The 21,189-nt window shown below is 39.7% G+C and overlaps 2 protein-coding genes across 7 annotated transcripts; one reads left to right on the top strand and one right to left on the bottom strand.

Moving 5' to 3' along the window:
* Nucleotides 1–1,182: 1,182 nt before the first annotated feature.
* LOC115423435 (galactose-3-O-sulfotransferase 4) lies at nt 1,183–3,269 on the top strand. Of its 4 annotated transcripts, XM_030140242.1 has the most exons (3): nt 1,183–1,385; nt 1,942–2,232; nt 2,329–3,269. In XM_030140242.1, the coding sequence occupies exons 1-3, from the start codon at nt 1,267–1,269 to the stop codon at nt 3,239–3,241; spliced, it is 1,323 nt and encodes a 440-aa protein (XP_029996102.1). In that variant the 5' UTR covers nt 1,183–1,266; the 3' UTR covers nt 3,242–3,269. The 4 variants fall into 4 exon arrangements, with proteins under 4 accessions (XP_029996102.1, XP_029996100.1, XP_029996104.1 ...); XM_030140240.1 differs by having other exon boundaries at nt 1,942–3,269; XM_030140244.1 differs by lacking the exon at nt 1,942–2,232.
* Nucleotides 3,270–3,299: 30 nt separating this feature from the next.
* Nucleotides 3,300–9,135, bottom strand: atg4db (autophagy related 4D, cysteine peptidase b). Of its 3 annotated transcripts, none has more exons than XM_030140252.1 (11): nt 8,975–9,135; nt 7,403–7,594; nt 7,236–7,319; nt 6,947–7,120; nt 5,880–6,183; nt 5,738–5,802; nt 4,830–4,978; nt 4,546–4,624; nt 4,374–4,450; nt 4,051–4,170; nt 3,300–3,966 (listed from the first exon to the last, which is right to left on the bottom strand). In XM_030140252.1, the coding sequence occupies exons 2-11, from the start codon at nt 7,587–7,589 to the stop codon at nt 3,796–3,798; spliced, it is 1,410 nt and encodes a 469-aa protein (XP_029996112.1). In that variant the 5' UTR covers nt 7,590–7,594; nt 8,975–9,135; the 3' UTR covers nt 3,300–3,795. The 3 variants fall into 3 exon arrangements, with proteins under 3 accessions (XP_029996112.1, XP_029996110.1, XP_029996111.1); XM_030140250.1 differs by having other exon boundaries at nt 7,403–7,647; XM_030140251.1 differs by having other exon boundaries at nt 7,403–7,647; nt 8,914–9,135.
* Nucleotides 9,136–21,189: the final 12,054 nt, after the last annotated feature.

The following is a 21,189-nucleotide window of genomic DNA, read 5'->3' on the forward strand; positions in this document are numbered from 1 at the left end:
ATTGTCAGAACAAAGCAAACACTTGCCAAGCGATAGAGTTGGATGGAGATAGAGTTTATACAGTATTATGAACGTTTACTTGTGCATTGACCCGTAGAGAACCATGGGTAATATTAATACCGATATCTAGGGACTGAAGTTGGTAAATGCATCATTCCTGTTTTTAACTGCATTTTCCATCATGCAGCATGGTGCTGCGCTTCTTTCAACCATGCAATGTGATTGTGTATTCCAAACTATAGGTCCTATCAATCTGCTGAGATATTTAATGTGGAGATGGGACTATTCCTCAACTGGAGGTACCACAATTGGTCAGTTAAAAACGTCGGAATTTCTCAGAATTGTGCAGATACACACACACACACACACACACACACACACACACACACACAAACACGCTCTGAGACCTTCCAGTATTATGATATAGATTATCAAGTGTTTGATCAGTATAAATAATATACATCAGTAACATTAGTCAAACAACAAAGCATTGAAACACTTTATAAATTGGAAGTTTTAGGTGACAATATAAACAGAATGAACTATAAAGTCTTTCCTGCCGCATTCCATCTCACTCTTTAATAACTCACCTCTGTCTGATGTCTCCGGTCATACATCTATTTGCACTTAAATGTCATTTTACACCTTCTCATTTGGAATATTTCAACTTGTTTTGCACCTTACAGTTCTATTTTAGCACATTACAGTTATTATCTAGATTCAACCCAGAACTTTTTATACTTCTAATTTATTATGTATAGTGTTTGCTCTTGTGTTGTATTTGTTTTTTACTTATGGTTGCTGTGATACTCTATTGTTATTGTATGTGTGTCATGCTGCTACACTGTAAAGTAACAGTTTGGGATAAATAAAATCTATCTATCTATCTATCTATCTATCTATCTATCTATCTATCTATCTATCTATCTATCTATCTATCTATCTATCTATCTATCTATCTATCTATCTATCTATCTATCTATCTATCTATCTATCTATCTATCTATCTATCTATCTATCTATCACATAGTGAATTACATCCCAGTGTTTGTTCTAGTTTTGTTATCCAGCCTGTGTTGGATATTACTGTGCCTCTGGGTCCATGTGGGCATGTGTGTGACCTCACTGATCTGCTTAAGTTGAGGTCAGGAATCTGTCAGTGTTTTAAGCCACAGTGTGATTCCCTGTTGAGGAGCACTTAACACTTGCACAGAGGAAGGTTGGTTTTTTTAAGGGTAAAGTTTGGTCAGACTAAAGTGCAGAGAAATGACCCACCATCGATTCGTCCTTCAGCTGTGGAGATACCGTCTAACAGGTCTCATGCTGACTATGGGGGTCACTTTTCTTGTCATACTTATAGGCACTCATCTCCTGCAGCAGTCGAGGTAAGTAAGGCATTACCATCTGTTATTTTTCTGTAAAAATCCACAGTCCTGGAGACATTCTACAATCTGGTTTTGTCTCAAGACTAAATAGATAATTTTCATGAAGCCAGTCCTAGCTATGTATGTGATGATTTAGGGCCATTCTCATGAAAACATAAAATAATTGACTGTAATTTGAAAGTACATCTTGTCTCTTATGAGGCACAATGCATTGATTGTTACCAAAATAATATTTTAGGTTTTTTAAAACTGATTTGAATGTTAATTTTGCATCATTGGCTAAACTTGAAAAAAATATCACTTAGCCAATGAGGGCAACAGTATGATAATGAATTGCGTCATGACATTACAAATGTCAGAAAAATAACTGAAAATTGAATTTAGGGTTGAATGGTGAAATTAGATCCCATTTCACAAAAAGAATAAGAATAAATACTGTTTACAATTTTTTTTTATGTTGAATCAAAGTTGTACCATTTTTATGAGAACTACAATACATGTGATTTACTTGAAAATTTGCTTTGCTTCATCATTTTCTTTCGATGTTCGTTCAAAGTGTTAATAACTGGAAGATGCCTTTGAAGAAAACAGATGGACTAGCAACAGATTCCAACCCACAGCAAAACCACATAGGAGGTGACACTCGATCCTCTAGCGCACCGTCTGAAAATGACGCTGATCTTTTTTATATACAGAGGATAAGGACAAATAGTCCCCCTGTAGTTTTCCTCAAGACTCACAGGACAGGTGGCAGCACTGTCCAAAATCTGCTGTTCCGCATGGGCGAGAGGGACGGTGCCACATTTGCGTTTCCTCATCACACCTACCACTTCAACTATCCACAGAGGTATGGAACTTCTCTAAACAGACTCATGAGTGTAGCTGAAAGTCCACTGCCACCACTGAACAGTATTTTACATCTTCCTCTTTCCTCTGGTTTCAGATTTCGTGCAGAACTTGTGGACAAGTTACCCAGCGGCTCATCTCAGTACGACATACTTTGTAGCCACATGCGTCTAGATGTGGAACAGCTGAAAAAAGTGATGTCGTCAAATGCCATCTTCATCACCATCCTCAGGGAGCCCGTGCAGACTTTTGAGTCTGTTTTCTCCTATTACTCCTCCTCTGTCCCTGCCTTTGCTTCAGCCAAAAAGGCAAAAGCAGAAACATCAGGAAACAAATCAGCTCTGTCAGTTTTTCTAGACTCTCCTCAGACCTTCTGGGACCCTAAAGAATTCAATAATGGCCTGGGAAAGAACCCCATGAGCTTTGATTTGGGTCTCAACAGCCGCATGTGGAACTCCTCATGGCTGGCTGACCTGACTCTGCTGGAGGAGGCCTTCCAACTGGTCATGATTGCAGAGCATTTTGATGAGTCTCTAGTCCTCCTGGGGGCCCTGCTGAAACTGGAGCTTGAGGAACTGGCTTATGTGCGCCTCAACAGCCGCTCCGCAAAAGATATAACCCTGCTGGATGAGGTAACCAAAGTCAAGATAAGAACCTGGAACAACCTGGACGTGCTGCTCTATGACTTCTTCCTGCAGGTGTTCTGGGAGAAGGCGGGGCAGTATGGGTTGGAGAGGCTCAGGAGGGAGGTGGGGCTCCTGAGGGCCTCCACAGAGAGAATCAGACAGAAATGTGTAGCCAAGTCAGGGGTTCCACCTGATCAACTAGAGGACTTAGTGAGACCCTCACAGATTGGTTCAGCCACGATACTGGGTCATCAGGTACAAAGAAACCTGACAAAGCAGGATCAAGGATTCTGTACACGACTGGTCCTGCATGAACTCCAGTATCACGCACATCTCTATTACCAGCAGTACGCACGAGACATGGGGCTTGCACCTACACAGTAACAGACAGAAAAACTCATGATGCATTAAAGAGACTACAAACAAGTGATTTTTTTCTACAAACTGTTTATTTAGGTAAAAACAGCAAAAGTAATCCAGCTCATGAGCACATTTTGAGTATCTTTGGTCTATTTCTTGTGCCTTAACTCAGCTAGTCTGGCTACTTCTCCAGTAAAGTCAAACTCTCTCGGTGTTTCTCATGTGTGAGACACATGTCTACAGGAATCCAATTTTCTAATCCAATCAAAGACATTACATCCTGTCACACGACATCAAGTGAGTGTTAGTTACACTTAACATTATGAGAAACTGACAATTTATAATGTCCCTTGAATTAATATTAAACAGTTTGCACCTAAAAAATAAATAAAAAATAAAAATATGAACAAAAAGTCATAAAAATATGATAGTGTTATTACTGATTGTTGACTTCTTCATTTAATAAGAAGGTCATTCCTTCATATTTTTCTGCTCAGTAGTTGTCAAACAGTGTGACTATGATATATACATATGATGTCAGACCACCAGAGGCCCTCAGGATGTGATTTATTTTCTGTTTATAACAGAACAAACTCGTCCATGCTGTCACTAGTGACCACACCTCTCTGCTGATTCTTTCTCTGGATGTAGGTGATGGTGTCTGTGATTGTCGCATTTTCCTCCTCATCCTGACAGGGTCCATCCACAAATATAAACATGGGGTATGTCTCTGTCGATGTGGCCAGCACCTATGGGAGAACAGAGTCAACTATAACCATGCATCCAACTACAAATCAAAAGTCAACAAACACACAAGTAATCCAGAGTCATACCTCATTGACAGCTGTGCACAATGACTCAAACTCTTTCTGGCCTTTAGCGTAGAATCCTATGGTGCAGCTCGGATCCATTCGAGAGAAAGGCATTTTCCGGGGGTGTTTACAGTGAAAAGACTGCAAATGATTTGGAGAAGTGGTAAAAAAAAAAACAAACAGAAAAATAAAAGATTCAGAAACAGAAATGTCAGACCAAAATCAAAGAAACACACATCACTTTAACATGTTTATATGAGTTAGGTACATGACTGAGTACATCTGCTGCACAAGGAAACAAAACAGAGAGCAAAAAGAGGAAGAGAAACTGTACTTCCTCATACCTCCAAGGGAAAGTTCTGCTTAGTTACATCCACTGTGGACTGACAGTAGTGGGGGTCCAAGTACAGCACATGGTCGTCTTTTACATAACAAAGAAGGGAAAAAAGTGACAGGTCTGACTGATGTTAGGACAGACAAACACAATAATTATAATGAACACTGTGCTGCGCATACCTTGGAATCCGATGAAGAACAGAGAGTGCTTTGGCTTCCCTCCAATGATTCCAATGCAGCATTGTAACTTCAGTAGTTTCTATTGATCACAAACAATGCTCAGTGTTCTTATGTTTGGAACCATGTAATTTTATGCTTATTATTTCTTGCAGTGCACTGGAAGAATTAAACATCAAATTGAAACACATAACGGGTTCCTTTTTAATTAAATTTTCTAGAAACTCAATGAAATTCTGACATAATTGTGCGTCATGGTGTGTATTATCATAGAATGAGTTACATACTTTGACACAAGTGATATAGGTAGGGTTGAGATCTTGTCCTCCAAGTCGCACCGGAACCAGGATAATGACAGATTTCCAAGACGGACTGACTGAGGTAGAGCCGTCAGAGTGTTGCCGCTCACACAGCCTCCTCACATCCTCTTTGTAGACTGAATACAAAGCAATAAAGACACCCATATGGCATGTGTCAGATTTTCTTTTCAGAAGCAGGTATTATAAAATGCAAAAATTAAAAACTCCAGAGATTATTGTGTCTTTTTCATTGTCAAAAGGGATGAGTAGTTAAAAAAATATTCTTGGACTTTTATTTTCTGATCATTCATTAGAAAACAGAAATGAAAAAGGATTTTCAACTTCTAAGACCAGATTTAGTCCTCTATGACACCTAAAGCACCAGTGGAATTCACAAGCATGGGACTGATGTTCCAAAAACACCTCCCCAATAATTATTTTGGATCAGGAGCCTTGAATCAACAGTGAATCAATAGACAGTTCTGTGTCGCTATTTTAGTCAAACCCTACTAGAACTCAAAATACCTCCATTATGTCCTGTCTGTGTCATTATGTTCTCTCCAGCCGATTGTAGGGGAAATATCTGCATCTAAGTACAGCTACGTTTTAAATAAAAGGAGAAAATGGCAACATAGATGGGTGGTTTCATAGCAAAAAAAAAAAAAAAAGTCTATGTTTTTCTACTAGTTTTCACTTTCTTGCTACCACATTTATTTATATTACTGTTATAGTTCAATCATATCTATCATCTATGTTATTCTACTCTGTTTAAACATGAGATTGACACAGATATGCTTAAATACATAGTGACTTCAGAGATGATTAACCCACATTTTTCATGATAATTTTAGCCAAGAAGAGGGGAAAAAAAGACAATGACAAAAGACAATACTTACTGGTGCAATCTTGTGCTACATACACAGACAAAGTAGGAAGGTCTGCAGAGGCTGCCACAGCTTTCCTGAAACAAAAATCATGTTAGATGTGAAGCCTTGATGTAGTAATATGCCATCACTGTGTCACTGCCTTGAGGCTCACCTGAGGATATGTGCCACAATAGAAGGACCGTACCAGTCCCCAGCCTTCTTGCCTGAGCTTTTACCCAACTCCACCAGTTGATGGATCCCAAAGGGGGCTGTGGGATGGTCCACAAACCATGACACCACCCGTCTGTGCGTACCCTCCATTGGTCTGTCCAGGAGGGAACCCAAGCTCAGTTTCCGTCCCCTGTTATTCAGTCTTTCCTTTGAGTTGCAGCTGTGGTATGAGCTGGCTGTGGGGCGAATGTCCTGTAGGTCCATGTCGTCTTTGACTGCATGGAGGTTTGCAGGCCAAGTCCAGTCTCAAAATGACACAGTAAAGAAGTAACGAAAGTAAATAATTAAACTGTTCTTGCAGAAAAATTAGATGTTACAGTTGAAATAATTAATGCACATTCAGTCGCTTGCCATGAATTCTGCATGACCTTACAATTTTGTTTAGTCACTGCAACTTTTCTGTAAATTTTATCACTCGTTACATAGTTTTCTGAATGTTTTTCTAATTGTAGCAGTTCACCACACAAAAAATCATCAAACTCAATTCCTCGCTTATGAAGATGTCAAGATGCCAATACTTTATTTATGTATTGGCAAGAACTGCATGTTTTTATGCTCAATGAAACAACCTGCCTTTTATATACATATTTTAAAAAGCACCTGTTATTACAATTTTAATATAAAATTTCACTACATTTCACTGCAAAAGACACCATAAAACAATGCAATTGTTTGCTGCAAACCTGCTGCAAAAGTCAGGAATTTTTTTGTCAAAAATATGCCCAAAAAATCCAGTGAAATCCTGGAGGGACTCAATGAACGTCAGATGCAAAAATAGTCAAAAGGAATTTATGATATAATGTGTTTTCTTTCATTCTTAACACAAAATGTATGACACAAAATGAAGAGATAAGGGAGTCAATATCTATAAAAATGTCTAGCACAGACACTGAAAACATGGCAAAACTGTACCATACATATGACACTTTGGGGTTAAAATACTTAAGGTAACATGTTTAGCATTACTGTGAACCAAGGCAGATGAAATGCGTGTCAGTTGGTGTTCACCTGGTGGCATCAGGTGTAGCAGCAGGCCTTGTGCGAGAAGCATCTGCCCTGTACGTAGGACACATCCCCAACCACTGTCGGTGCTCAGAGAGCAGCCTGGCAATGGAGGGAATCCCCGTCTGTAAGTTAGCCACAGGAGGGATGCAAAGGAGCGACGGAAGCGCTCTCTCTCCCCTGACAAAGTCACAGAGCTTGAGTTTAATTACACTCATACTTTAAGAAACACATGCATGAGGTTATTTCACTGCACGTCATCAGTCAGGTTTACTGAAGCAAGGGAACACCTCACCTTGATTCTTAAGGTCGAAAGACTTTCCAAGCATGATCACAGGGGAGGACTTGCCAAATTTGGATTTCTGCTTCAAGGGCCAGCCTGAAAAATAAAGAAGTCAAAATAAGGTCATGAACATGACAGTGTAATAATACAAAGTGATAATAAAGTAATAATAAACTGACCATATTTGACACTGTTCCAAGCTGAGACCAACTTGGACTTAAGTTTTCCTCGGTCCTCTGCCTCTGGGTCTTCTCTGCTCACATCCAGGCTTAGCGATCCAACAGATTCAGAGGATAGAAAGAGCCATTCGTCCAACTGGTCATCAGTAGGAGACTCACAGCCAGCAGAGGAGACCATGGAGTTCATTACGACTAAAGTCAGCAGAGACTGAGCAGGAAGAATTTCTCTTTATTGCCATAACACCCTACACAGACATAACCAGACACAAGGCGCTGTTTACTGCAATGTACTGTATAGCCATTGACAACAATCACTTTAAAACAAATTATTTCTGCCCCTGGAACTAATAAAATAATCTTAACCACAGCAGAGATAGTAATTCACCTTGACAGTGAAGGCAGGGGGAAATCATGTGATGCCAACCAGTAACTCAAGGAATTTCAAATATGTTCATTTAGCTGTAGCAGCACATGGTCTGCTTTTTGTCTTTTTTATTCCTACCATATTTGGCTTTCTGTTTCTAAAATATCATATATTTAGTGAGGGGGAAATTATACTTAACTTCATTTCCTTCATTCTCAAATGACTTTGTGATATACGGTACTGTCCAAATCTCAGGCCACTTATAGCTTTCTTGTTTTTGCAAGGTTGAATGGACATACAGATTTATTTCTCATTCTCTTTTCTTTGGATACAAGAAAATACAGGAAATATATGCACAACCTTAAGAGACATGCAAAACAAATGAACTAAATGGATTCTAAAGGTTAAAGTCAGTATTTACTGTGACCCCTGACCCCATGACAAGAAACAGCAAAAACATGAACATCTGACATGTGTTGAATGAAACCTGGCATAAAACATTAGAAAACTGTTTTAATAAATCTCATATTGTCTGAACATATGGGTTAAAAACAAGTGCAAAGGGAGGTCACATTAAACACTAGATCTTTGGTTTACAGAAGCTGTTTTTTCCCTGAAACTTTTGTTTGTCATGCTATAAATACTTCCCATATATATATTCAGATTGTATTTTAGTATAGAGTGAGAAATGTATATGTATGTGTGGTCATTATAACTTTACTAAACCAACAAACCTAATGTTGGCAACAGACACAGTGGTGTACATTCCTATGAAAAAGAATTAGAAAAAACACAAAATAACTTATTTATTATTATTATTAATTTATTAATCTATCTTTAATGTTTCACCTCTCACAACTTAATAGTGTTGAATTTAAATATAGTTTACTTGAGGTAGTATATATGTATATTTTATGTTATTGCAGCAAATAATAGTAAAAGGTTGTAAGTCAGTTTATGTAATTATTTTAACTTGACAGAGTGAAGCTAACGACACTGTATATGCTGGAGTAAATCGAATTCAGTCATATACAAAATAGAAGGCTACTATTACAAAACAGACATGCTACTAAAAACAACAAAAACATTATAAAGATTTTAAATAGAACTTATTAGAAATTGTCACTTCTCGTCCGACACCACTAACTTCATAGCCCGTCCAGTCTCAGTCGTATTTGACATTTAAACGGATGACATTAATCTTTTACCTTCATTAGTGTGTCTTCATTGTTTCGTCTGTAATTCGCGGAAGACCTCACATTAATGTCGCTAGATATTTTTGCCTGGTGCCGCTGTTTTAGAGTCAATCCTCTGTGTAAAATACGTGGGAAAAGAAATATCGGGACAGAATTTCACTTCCTGTTTATAGCGGTCACGTGTTGGCGCGATGCTGATTGGATAAAAAGCGCCCAATGAGAGTAAGGTCTTTGTGTACTGACGTTTTCCTACATATACTGATCACTGACAGGCAAATCGGTGTTAATGTTGACGGTCTCATTACAATGGGACAATGGGACCGGTCAGTGGGAGGGATATATTAGGCAACAAGTGAACATTGAAGTCCTTGAAGTTGATATCTTTGAAACAGCAAAATGGAGAAGAGAAGCTGTCTGAAAAACTTTGATGAGAGAAATCATCATGGCCAAATCACTGGGTCATCTCAAAAATATTGTTGTTCATTCCCAATGTAAATCAATCAATCAATCAATCAGTCAATCAATCAATCATCAACCAAATTTTATTTATATAGCGCCAACTCATAACAAAAGTTATCTCATGACACTTTACATATAGAGCTGGTCAAAACCAGACTCTCAAGTCGATTTACAGAACCCAACTGAATCCTCCAGGAGCAAGCATTTGGTGACAGTGGCAAGGAAAAACTTCCTTGTAACAGGCAGAAACCTTGAGCAGAGACTCAGGCAAAGATGTCAGTTCAGTTATATGTATTTGCTGGGGTGTAAATAGAAGAGAAGATTAGGAGAGAAAAGGTCAGAGAAGAGAAAGAGCAGAGAGGAGGTCTGAGAGAGGGAGGAGCAGAGAAGAGCTCAGTCTATCGTGATGAGTCTCCCAGCAGTTTAAGCCTATAGTAGCATAATTAAAAGCAGCCTGAGCTGCCCTAACTATAAGATTCATCAAAAAGGAAAGTTTTTAGCCTACTCTTAAACGTAATAAGTGTGTCCTGGACCGAGGTGGTTCCACAATAGTGGAGCTTGATAGCTGAAGGCTCTATAGCTCCCGTCATACTTTTGGAGATTCTAGGAACAACCAGTAAGCCTGCATGCTGAAAGCGTAGTTCTCTAGATGGAATATATGGAACTAAAATCTCTTTCAGATGAGTAGGTGCCTGGCCATGAAAGCTTTGTAAGTGAGGAGTATTTTTAAGTTTATCCTAGTTTATACAAGGGAGCCAGTGTAGAGAAGCCAACACAGGAGAAATAAGGTCTCTGATAATGGTTCTCGTCAGTACACGGACAGCAGCATTCTGGATTAATTAAAGGGTCTTTAAAGACTTTTTGGGACAGCCTGAAAGGAGTGAATTACAATAACCTAGTCTGGATGTAATAAAAGCATGGATTAAATTTTCTGCATCATTCTATGTTAAAATATGCCTAATTTTAACAATATTACGCAGATGAAAAAAGGTTGTTTTAGAAATCTGTTTCATGTGTGAGTTAAATGATAAATCCTTATTGAAAATAATGCCTAGATTCCTCATGGTGGTTTTGGAATCCAGGGTAACACCATCTATGGTGAATACTTCACTAGACACTGTATCCCTAATAGTTTTTGGGCCAAGCACAATGGCTTCAATTTTGTCTGAATTTTACAGAAGAAAGTTGTTGGTCATCCAATCTTTAACATCTTTAATGCACTCCTGTAGTTTAGTTAGCTGTTTGGCTTCATCAGGTTTAATAGATAAATATAACTGGGTATCATCAGCATAGCAATGAAAATTGATGGGGTGTTTCTTTATTAAGTTCCCTAAAGGAAGCATGTAAAAGATAAACAGTACTGGTCCAAGAACTCCATAACTAACTGTAGTGCACTGAGAGGATTCATTATTAATATTATCAAACTGAAAACAATCTGTTAGATGGGATTTGAACCACATTAATGACAATCTTTTAATACCAATTGATTGTTCCAATTGTTGTAAAAGGATGTAGTGGTCGACAGTGTGGAAAGCCACACTAACGTCTAATAAAACCAGTATAGAAACCAGACCCTTATCTGAAGCAGTTAGAAGATCATTGGTAACTTTGACCAATGTTGTTTTTGTACTATGATGTTCCCTAAAACCTGACTGGAAATTCTCAAATAGACTGTTGATTTGACGGAAGTCAAATAACTAATTGGCTACTATTTTCTCCTGAATCTTAGACATGAATGGAAGATTCAATATGGGTCTATAGTTAGCTAAAACTGCAAGGTCAAGATGTTGAGAGGAGGTTTGATTACAGCTACTTTAAAGGACCATGGTACATAGCCTGTTGATAATGACAAGTTAATCATATCAAGGAGGTGGCTGCTAAGTAAAGGTAAAGCATCTTTGATGAGCTCTGTTGGAACTGGGTCTAAGAGACAGGAAGACGACTTAGGCAAAGAGACTATCGAAGTTAGCTGACTGATCTCTGTGGGAGAAAAGCAATCCATAAAACCAAATGGTTCAATAGTCAGCTCTGTAGTCTCTGGGTTTTAAGGATTTAAAGGTGGACTAGAATATGTGGGGGACAAGAGGCAATGTATTTTTTATCTCTGATAAGCAAAATGTTATTATTGAAGAAGTTAATAAAAATTGTTGCTACAGAGGGTTGCGGGAATACTAGGCTCATATGCACTATGGTTCTTTGTCAGCCTGGCTACACTACTGAAAAGAAACCTGTGATTGTTCTTATTATCCTCTATTAATGATGAATGATAAGCCGCTCTAGCAGAATGAAGTGCCTTCCTGTATTTATTTAGACTGTCCTGTCAGGCTGAAAAGTGTTCTATTAGTTTGGCAGCATGCCACTTTCTCTCAAGTTCTCGGGTATGCTGCTTTAATTATTGAGAATGTGAATTAAACCAGGGAGCTTGCTTCTCTTGTTTTTATAATCTTATTTTTTAGTGGAGCGATTAGATCTAATGTTTTTTTGCAGAGGGTCTGGTCTGCTGTATTATCAACGAATTCATCAACTTGACATGGACTAAAATTGACTGTGTCGGGGAAAGAATCTGCTGTGTAATTCAGATGCAGAATTAAATGAAGTGCTGTTGACATTTCCTCCATAAATTTAGATATAGCATGATCTGATAAATGTCTGGTTAAACATTTTTGGCAGGAAGAGAATCACTGAAAAACAAAAATTCAAAAGTTATTAAGCAGTGGTCAGAGAGGAGGGGATTTAGTGGAAAGACTATGAAGTCTTCAAGTTCCACACAAGTCAGGACTAAGTCAAGGGTGTGGTTAAAACGGTGAGTGGGTTTATGTAGACACCTATTGAGTCTAGTAATGACATAAATGCATTACTGAGACTGTTGTTATCATCGTCTACATGAACACTGAAGTCTCCAACAATAATTACTTTATCTGTTTTAAGGACTAGACTGACTAGGAACTCAGTGAAGTCCGATAAAAATTCAGTGTATGGACCAGAAAGACAATACAATGTAATAAAATAGCATAGGCTGGAGCGGTTTATAGACTGGGTTGGATAGGCTAAGACTAAAATTTTAAAATGAGTTCAAATTTGGCTTAGGTTTAGGATTCAATTGTAGACATGAATTAAAAATAGCTGTAACTCCTCCTCCTCAGCCTGAGTCTTGAGGAATCTGATTATTTAGGAGGAGTAGCTTCATTTAAAGGTGGGGTCTGAGATCTTGGAAAAACGGTTCGAGCTAGCTACATTTTGAAAATACTCAGCTCAAAAGTCCAAACCCCTTCGCTCCGTTCCCTGCTCCGGTCCCGTACGCCTGAGGCTCCTACCCCGACCGCGGCCCCGGCTGAGCCTCCGGCTTACGTACCCGTGCATAGCTCATTCAGTTTCCTCTAACACCCCCAAGTTAGCTGAACTTTTATAACTGTGTTCATTTGTAATGGTTTGGTGCCCTCTTGTGGTAAGACATAAATAGTGTTTTTGAGTTTTTACACAGAGTGTTCAGCGCATGTGCGGTGAATACTGCATGACGGGAATGTAATGAAGAAGCGGGTTTATGCAGAGCGTTGTACTTTTGTCTGAACATGTGTCGCCTTGGACATCATTTGTCTTTTTACACGTTCTAAAAGTGATATCGGAAGACAATAAACAAGAGAAAAGGACTATCTTGTCATCATTGGAGCCTACATCACACGTGTTAGCTAGCTGTCTAGCATACGAAAAGAAGAGACTCGACGCGAGGGCAGTAAAGTAAAAAGACAAGTCGCGCAGCGGGCAAGCTAAAACGGGACAGCAAGAATGAGCCTCCGGTCAGGAAAGCGGTACCAGACATCTCTCCAGCCCAGAAGTGAGGACATGGAAACGGAGCATGAAGTCAGTGCCACATCGGCACACAACCTCTCATCACATTCCCTGAGTTCAAAGTCAAGTAAGACCTCTTCAACTACTTCCTCTGCCATAAAAGCAAGAGCTAAAGCTGACGATGCACGTGCTAAGCTAGCGTTTTCAGAGAAAGAAGCAGCTGTTATGAAAGAGAAAGCTAATCTTGAAGCACATCTGCATGTTTTGAACTGTCAGAAGGCTGCTGCAGCTGCAGAAGCTGAAACCGCGGTCAATGAAGAAGCAGAACAATCTGTAAAGAACGGACTTAGTCAAGTATTGTCGGATTTACCGATTAGCTCGGCACAACGCACATCTGAATTTGTACGGAAACACTTAGAGGAGATTCCCTCTAAAGGTGATCCAGCAGCCTGTCATAAAAACTCACATGAACAATTAAAAATGGACAATAATAGATCATTAACCTTATCAGAGACTGTAATCCATGAAGACAAAGCCAAAGTTAAAACTTAGGAACATAAGGCTATGGAGACATGTAATCCCCTACCATCACAACCCCATTACAATTCTACAATGCCTTATACAGAAGCACAAGGCATTCAGGACTTGACTAGATACCTCACATGCAGAGAAATGTTGAGCACAGGACTCTTGCAGTTTGATGATCTTCCTGAGAGTTATTGGGCATGGAAAGCATCATTCCAAAACTTGATAAAAGACCTAAATCTTACACACTATGAAGAACTAGATTTAATAACAAAATGGCTCGGTGCAGAATCAGCAGAACAGGCGAAGAGGATCCGTTCTGTGCATGTCTTCAGCCCTACTGCAGCCCTTAAATTAATCTGGGAAAGATTAGAAGAATGTTATGGATCACCTGATGTAGTGGAAAATGCACTGTTAAAAAAGCTTGAACAGTTTCCCAACCGCAACAATAAAGGCACACTCAAATTAAGAGAACTTGGTGATATTTTACAGGAAATAGAATGTGCAAAGGATGGTGGACGCCTACCTGGGCTCTCATACCTGGACACAGCACGTGGAGTGAATCCTGTTGTGGAGAAACTGCCCCACAGTCTACAAGAGAAATGGTTTGCAGCGGGTGCCAAATACAAAGAAAAATACAAAGTTGCTTTTCCTCCTTTTAGCTTTTTCGCCAGTTATGTCAGACAACAAGCCAAAATAAGAAATGACCCAAGTTTCACTCTCTCTCCACCTGCCCACATGAATGCCAGAGTCGAAAAAGCCCCCAAGTTCACTGGTAAACATCTCGACAGCGTCCACAAAACAGGTATCCCACCAGATTCATCTGCATCACCTGGAATCAGAGGTAATCACACTGACAAAACAATTGAAAGCCCAGATAAACAATGTCCCATCCATAAGAAACCTCATCCATTAAAGATGTGTAAAACATTTAGAGCAAAACCAATAGAAGAACGCAAACTGTTTCTGAAGGAGAACCGTATTTGCTACAAGTGTTGTGGATCCACCCAACATTTAGCAAAAGACTGCAGACTGTCAGTCCAGTGTTTGGATTGTGGTAGTGACAGACATTTAGCAGCACTACATCCTGGCCCCCCTCCTGCTCCTTTTGAAACTTATGAAGCTGAGAAAGATCATGGCGGGGAGTCACACAACAATGAATGCTCACCAGTCACCTCTAAATGTACAGAAATTTGTGGTGATTCAGAAAGCCCACACTCCTGTTCAAAAATCAGCCCTGTGTTAGTTTATCCTGTAGGAGACAGAAAGCCCAAAAGATGTATGCAGTACTGGATGATCAAAGCAACAAATCACTCGCTAAATCAGAGTTTTTCCAGCTGTTTAACATCTCAACACCTTCCGACCCTTATACACTGAAAACATGTTCAGGACTGACAAAGACAAGGGGAAGAAGAGCTTCAAACTTCATTATAGAGTCAGTTAATAGCAAAATAAAGCTACAGCTTCCAAACTTGATTGAGTGCGACATGATTCCTGACGACAGAAGCGAAATTCCATCTCCAAAGGCTGCACTCGCACAACCACATCTGAGAAAAGTCGCACACAAGATCCCACCTGTAGATGAACATGCTGCCGTTCTCATTCTGCTGGGAAGAGACATCCTACAGGTGCACAAGGTCAGAGAGCAAATTAATGGACCCCACAATACTCCCTATGCACAGCGCTTAGATTTGGGATGGGTTAATGTGGGAGAAACATGTTTGGGGACAGCACACAAGCCTTTGAATGTTAATGTGCTAAAAGCACGTGCTCTACAATGGTCGTGCATCATTTCTTAGCCCATGTCCAAACACAATTCTTGTTAAAGAGTCTACAGATTGTTTCACGTCACATCTCAACAGCATGTCAGCATCGTGTGCTCTACAGTGTGAAGGAAACACAGACTATTTAGGAAACACAGTCTTCAACAGGACAAAAGATGATGATAAGCCAGCACTATCAGTAGAAGATCAAACCTTTATTGACATTATGGAAAAAGAAGTACATCAAAATGCTGAGAACAGCTGGGTGGCACCTTTACCATTTCGTTCTCCTAGACCACACCTCCCAAATAACAGAGAGCAAGCAATGCAACGCCTTAGTTCTCTCAGAAAAACACTGGACAGAAAACCTGAAATGAAAAGACAGTATATTGAGTTCATTCAAAAAATGCTGGACAATGACCATGCAGAGCCTGCTCCTTCATTAGAGGAAAACAAGGAACACTGGTACTTACCATCATTTGGTGTGTATCACCCTCAAAAACCTGACCAGCTGAGGGTAGTGTTTGACTCAAGTGCAGAATATGAAGGAGTATCTTTGAACAAAGTACTATTAAGTGGACCCGACTCAAACAACAGCCTTTTGGGTGTCCTACTACGTTTCAGGAAAGAGCAGATAGCCTTTTCAGCTGATGTGCAGCAAATGTTTTATTGTTTTGTTGTCAGAGAAAACCATAGAGATTACCTCAGGTTTCTGTGGTATGAAGACAATGACCTCAGCAAAGGAATAAGAGACTATAGAATGAAAGTACATGTGTTCGGAAATAGTCCATCTCCAGCTGTAGCTATTTTCTGCATGAGGCGTGCTGCAACTGAAGGTGAGAGAGAGCATGGACATGATGCAAAACAATTCATAACAAGACATTTTTATGTAGATGACGGATTAGCTTCCACAGCTACACCAAAGGAAGCCATTGACATCTTGACGAATGGACAAAGGATGTTAGCACAATCCAATCTCAAGCTGCATAAAATAGCATCTAATGACCACAGAGTCATGGAAGCCTTTCCAGCCACTGAAAGAGCAAAGGACTTGAAAGATCTTAAACTAGACAAGCTACCCCTACAGCGCAGTTTAGGAGTGCTTTTGGAACCTTGAAACTGACAGTTTTACATTCCAGGTGTCCACGGAGAAAAGGCCATACACACTAAGAGGAGTTTTAGCGACTGAACAGTTTGTATGATCCCCTTGGCTTTGTAGCACCTATCACAATGCAAGGAAAAACACTTCTGCGTGAACTGTCAACAGAGCACAGTGACTGGGATGAACCACTCCCTGCTGAAAGAGAAAAGGAATGGAACAAATGGAGAAATTCCCTGAATGATTGGGAACATCTACAAATACCAAGGTGCTAGTTACCATTTTCACAATCTTCCGCACAGAAACGAGAACTGTGCATTTTTTCAGATGCATCTAATTTGGCAATTGGAGCAGTAGCATACTTAAAAGCTATTGACAGTGAAGGTCAGTGCCACACAGGCTTCATTATGGGCAAATCCAAAATAGCGCCACGCCCTGCACACACCATCCTGAGGTTAGAGTTGTGTGCAGCTGTTCTTGCTGTTGAAATGTATGAACTCCATAGAGATGAGATGGACATTGCAATAGATGCTGTCAGATTTTACACAGACAGTAAGATTGTTCTAGTAGGTTACATACACAACAACACTAAAAGGTTCTACACATATGTTGCAAACAGGGTAACGCGCATCAGAAAATCCACACTTCCATCACAGTGGCATTACATAGCAACAAATGACAACCCAGCAGACAATGCCACTCGACCTATTACAGCAGAAGCACTCAAACTGACAAACTGGTTCTCTGGACTTCAATTTTTGACACAACCAGATTCAGAGCCACAACTGTCTGACATTTTCACACTCATTGATCCAGAAGATGATTTAGAAATAAGGCCTGATGTTCAAACATTCATTACTAAAGCAGCAGATGGACATCTAGGATCACAGCGCTTTGAAAAGTTTTCCCAGTGGATGAAACTGTGCCACACGATTGGATCACACATTCGTGTAGCAGCATCATATAAGAACAAGTTCAGACAGACAAAAGTTGGATGGAAATGTTACCACGACGCATGCACTATTGACGAACTTTCACGAGCAAAAACACTCATAATATCAACAGTGCAACATGAAGCTTTTAAGGATGAGTTCAGATGCATTGAAACAAACCAGCCATTACCAAAGCAAAGCTGCCTTAAGAAGCTGAACCCAGTCATTGATGGAGATGGTTTACTTAGAATTGGAGGAGGTTTAGCATCTGCAAACCTGTCAAAAGAAGAAAAACACCCTATTATCATTCCCCACTCACATCACATCGCAGTTCTTTTGGTCAGATATTACCATGAAAAGGTATCACATCAAGGTCGCCACTTGACAGAAGGAGCCCTTAGAGCAGCAGGGTTTTGGATCATAGGCTGCAAACGTCTTGTGTCTTCTGTTATTCACAAGTGTGTGACTTGTCATAAACTCAGAAGGATGTTGCAAGTTCAAAAGATGTCAGATTTACCGACTGAACATTGATCCCACAGATACAGCATTAACAACCTACTTGCAAGAAAAAGGTTGTAAATGGCTTTTCAATCCTCCACATTCATCCCACATGGGCGGGTCTTGGGAAAGATTTATTGGAGTTTCTAGATGAATTTTGGATGCAATCCTTCTTAAAAGCACTCTGCAGCTCACACGAGGTACTGAGCACCTTAATGGCAGAAGTTATGGCAGTAATGAATGCAAGACCACTCGTACCAGTGTCAACAGATCCAGACAATCCAATCATTCTAACTCCAGCAATGCTTTTGACACAAAAAACCAACACCTTGACTGCACCATCAGGAAAATTCAACACACCAGAACTCCATTCAGTGCAGTCTCTTGCGGACAGTTTCTGGAAACAATGGAGACGAGAATATCTAGTGACTCTCCAGAGCAGAAAAAAATGGACTGATGAAAAATCAAACATCAATGTCGGTGACATTGTGTTGCTCAAGGATGGGCAGGCACACAGAAATGACTGGCCCATGGGACGTGTTGAAAAGACGTTTCATGGGAAGGACAATAAAGTTCGGAAAGCAGAAGTGAAGATTATAAAAGATGGACTTGTTAAAATATATCTGAGACCAATTACAGAAATGGTTTTGCTTTTGGCAAATGATGAATAGGTATTAATGTTGGTAACATGGTTACACAGTGTTGTTTAAAATGTGTTAAGTTCGAATGTCATAGTGATACAATATTATTGCACCAGACGGGGAGTATTCTGCCTGTACATTTAAGTTAGCTGAAGTTTTATAACTGTGTTCATTTATAATGGTTTGGTGCCCTCTTGTGGTAAGATATAAATAGTGTTTTTGAGTTTTTACAGAGTGTTTGGCACGTGTGGGGAATACTGCATGACAGGAATGTAATGAAGAAGCGGGTTTGTGCAGAGGGTTGTACTTTTGTCTCAACATGTGTCGCCTTGGACATCATTTGTCTTTTTACATGTTCTAAAAGTGATGTTGAAAGACAATAAACAAGAGAAAAGGACTATCTTGTCATCATTGGAGCCTACATCACACGTGTTAGCTAGCTGTCTAGCATACGAAAAGAAGAGACTTGATGCGAGGGCAGTAAACCCACTCTTCCAGAACAGCCCCAGTTCAGACCTATGTGACTAATGTTACATTTCCTAGTGGTTTATGTTGGTGACTAAACAGTTTGCAGGTGAACTTTCCATCCTAATATAACTAATATAGCCAAGCTCTGGCTACGCTTCCTGTACAAGGCTCCAGCCTCTGGGAACGCGAAGAGGGGTTACACGCAGAGGGGGGAAGGGGAGAGGGATGAATGGCAGTTGAGTTTGATAAACATATCACCGTTCAATCATTTTGAGTGGGCGCTCAAAATGATTGGATGGTGTTTTGCAGTCCTGCCCGTTCCACAGGTGACTGATTTTTTTTAAATTTTTGTGTTAGAGCATTTAATTAATTAGTTGTAATCGGGGTGTGAAGGGGATTTTAAGGAATATAATAAAAAATGCTCCCGAAAACATTTCAGACCCCACCTTTAAGGACACATACTCCTCCTCACAAAGCTAGGTTTCTGTCAGACAGAATAAATATATGATAATCTGATACACGTACGAGTACGATAATCTGATATAATATCACTGACTAATACAGCTGTGGAAGATAGAGATCTAATATTCAGGAGGCCACATTTTATTTTCTTGTGCTTTGGAACTGTTGAAGTATTAGTGTTGATTTTTATTAGGTTTTGATGTACAGCTGTTTTTCTCTTTACTTCAAATATATTAAGTTTACATGTTCGGGGAATGCTCTGGAAGTGCAGAGAAATGCGTGAGACTGCAACTCCACATCCCGGTCTCAACTCTGGGCCAGGGTTTTGGGTCAGTAATAAACTTGGCCAGGTTTTTACTAATGAGAGCAGCACCATTCCAAGTGGAATGTATGCCATCTCTCCTAGTAAGACTGGTTTTGCCCAAAATGTCTGCCAATTGTCCACAAATTGTATGCTATTGTCAGGACATAACCTAGACAGCCAGTGATTGAGTGAAGACATGCGACTAAACATGTCATCACTGGTCAGATTAGGTAGTGAACCAGATAAAACTAAAGTGGTTAGTACCTACCAAAAGTTATCTAGAGAACAACCACATCTCAATCCAGCATTTATGGGAGCACAATATTATTGCCATCCGTCTAATATTGTGTAGGTCCCCCCTTTTTTCATAAAACAGTTCTGATCTGAGGCCGAGACTCCACCAGACCTCTGGAGGTGTGCTGTGGTATCTAGACCAAGACGCTAGCAGCAGATCGCTGAAGTCCTGTAAGTAGAGAGGTGGGGCCTCCATGGATCGAATTTATTTAGCCAACAGCTCCCACAGATGATCAATTGTCCTGAGACTGAGATTGCAGACCAGGAACACCCTAACAAGACATGCAGTTGTGGAGAGGCTCCGACCCTTTCATCACCTTTACAAAATGGACCTGGTCGAAGTCACTCAGTTCTTTATGTTGCTCATTTTGCTGCTTCGAACACATCAACTTTGAGAACTAAATGTTCACTGTCTGCCTAATATATCCAACCCAGTGAAAGGTGTCATTGTAAGGACATAATCAATATTGTTACACTTATGCTGTCAGGAGTCAGAGTGTTATGGCTGAATGGCGTTTGAAGTTACTGGATTTGAATCACTGATGCGTTCACATGTATTTATCATTTTACTGCTATACATTCTAAGGCTGAGATCATTAATAAAATAATGTAAATAAAATAATCAATAATGCATCATATTCTATAACACCATCATATGTTTAAGGTGTTGGTGTCCTGTGAGAACCATGCACCTCTAAAAGCTTTTCATGGCCTCAGAAAAGGAGGCCTATTTCCAATCCAAGAAGGTTTTAAAGAGTTTAGGAGAATCTTCTAATCTTAATAAACCACACACAATCTTTAAGTTGACCACAAACAGTCAGAATTAACATATTTAGAGATTAGTGGTTTGCACTTTTTTTCATACTTAAACCTTTGCTTCTGAAGTATAAAACACAATAGTACAACTGCCTCAAATTTGTGCTCTATTACTGGGTACTTGTACTTGTGCTACATTCCAATACTGATTTTAACATAAAAAAAATCAAACAAGGCAAG

The sequence above is a fragment of the Sphaeramia orbicularis genome, chromosome 8, assembly GCF_902148855.1.
Source record: "Sphaeramia orbicularis chromosome 8, fSphaOr1.1, whole genome shotgun sequence".
Taxonomy (NCBI): domain Eukaryota; kingdom Metazoa; phylum Chordata; class Actinopteri; order Kurtiformes; family Apogonidae; genus Sphaeramia; species Sphaeramia orbicularis.

What these genes read in the sequence shown, in the direction of transcription:
- atg4db (XM_030140252.1), bottom strand. Translation starts at nt 7,589, where the DNA reads ATGAACTCCATGGTCTCCTCTGCTGGCTGTGAGTCTCCTACTGATGAC. An exon ending in ATTGTGGCACATATCCTCAG is followed by an intron (nt 5,803 to 5,879) that starts GTGAGCCTCAAG and finishes TTTTTGTTTCAG; the next exon opens with GAAAGCTGTGGCAGCCTCTG. An exon ending in GTTCTTCATCGGATTCCAAG is followed by an intron (nt 4,451 to 4,545) that starts GTATGCGCAGCA and finishes GTTATGTAAAAG; the next exon opens with ACGACCATGTGCTGTACTTG.
- LOC115423435 (XM_030140240.1), top strand. Translation starts at nt 1,267, where the DNA reads ATGACCCACCATCGATTCGTCCTTCAGCTGTGGAGATACCGTCTAACA. An exon ending in CATCTCCTGCAGCAGTCGAG is followed by an intron (nt 1,386 to 1,941) that starts GTAAGTAAGGCA and finishes GTTCGTTCAAAG; the next exon opens with TGTTAATAACTGGAAGATGC.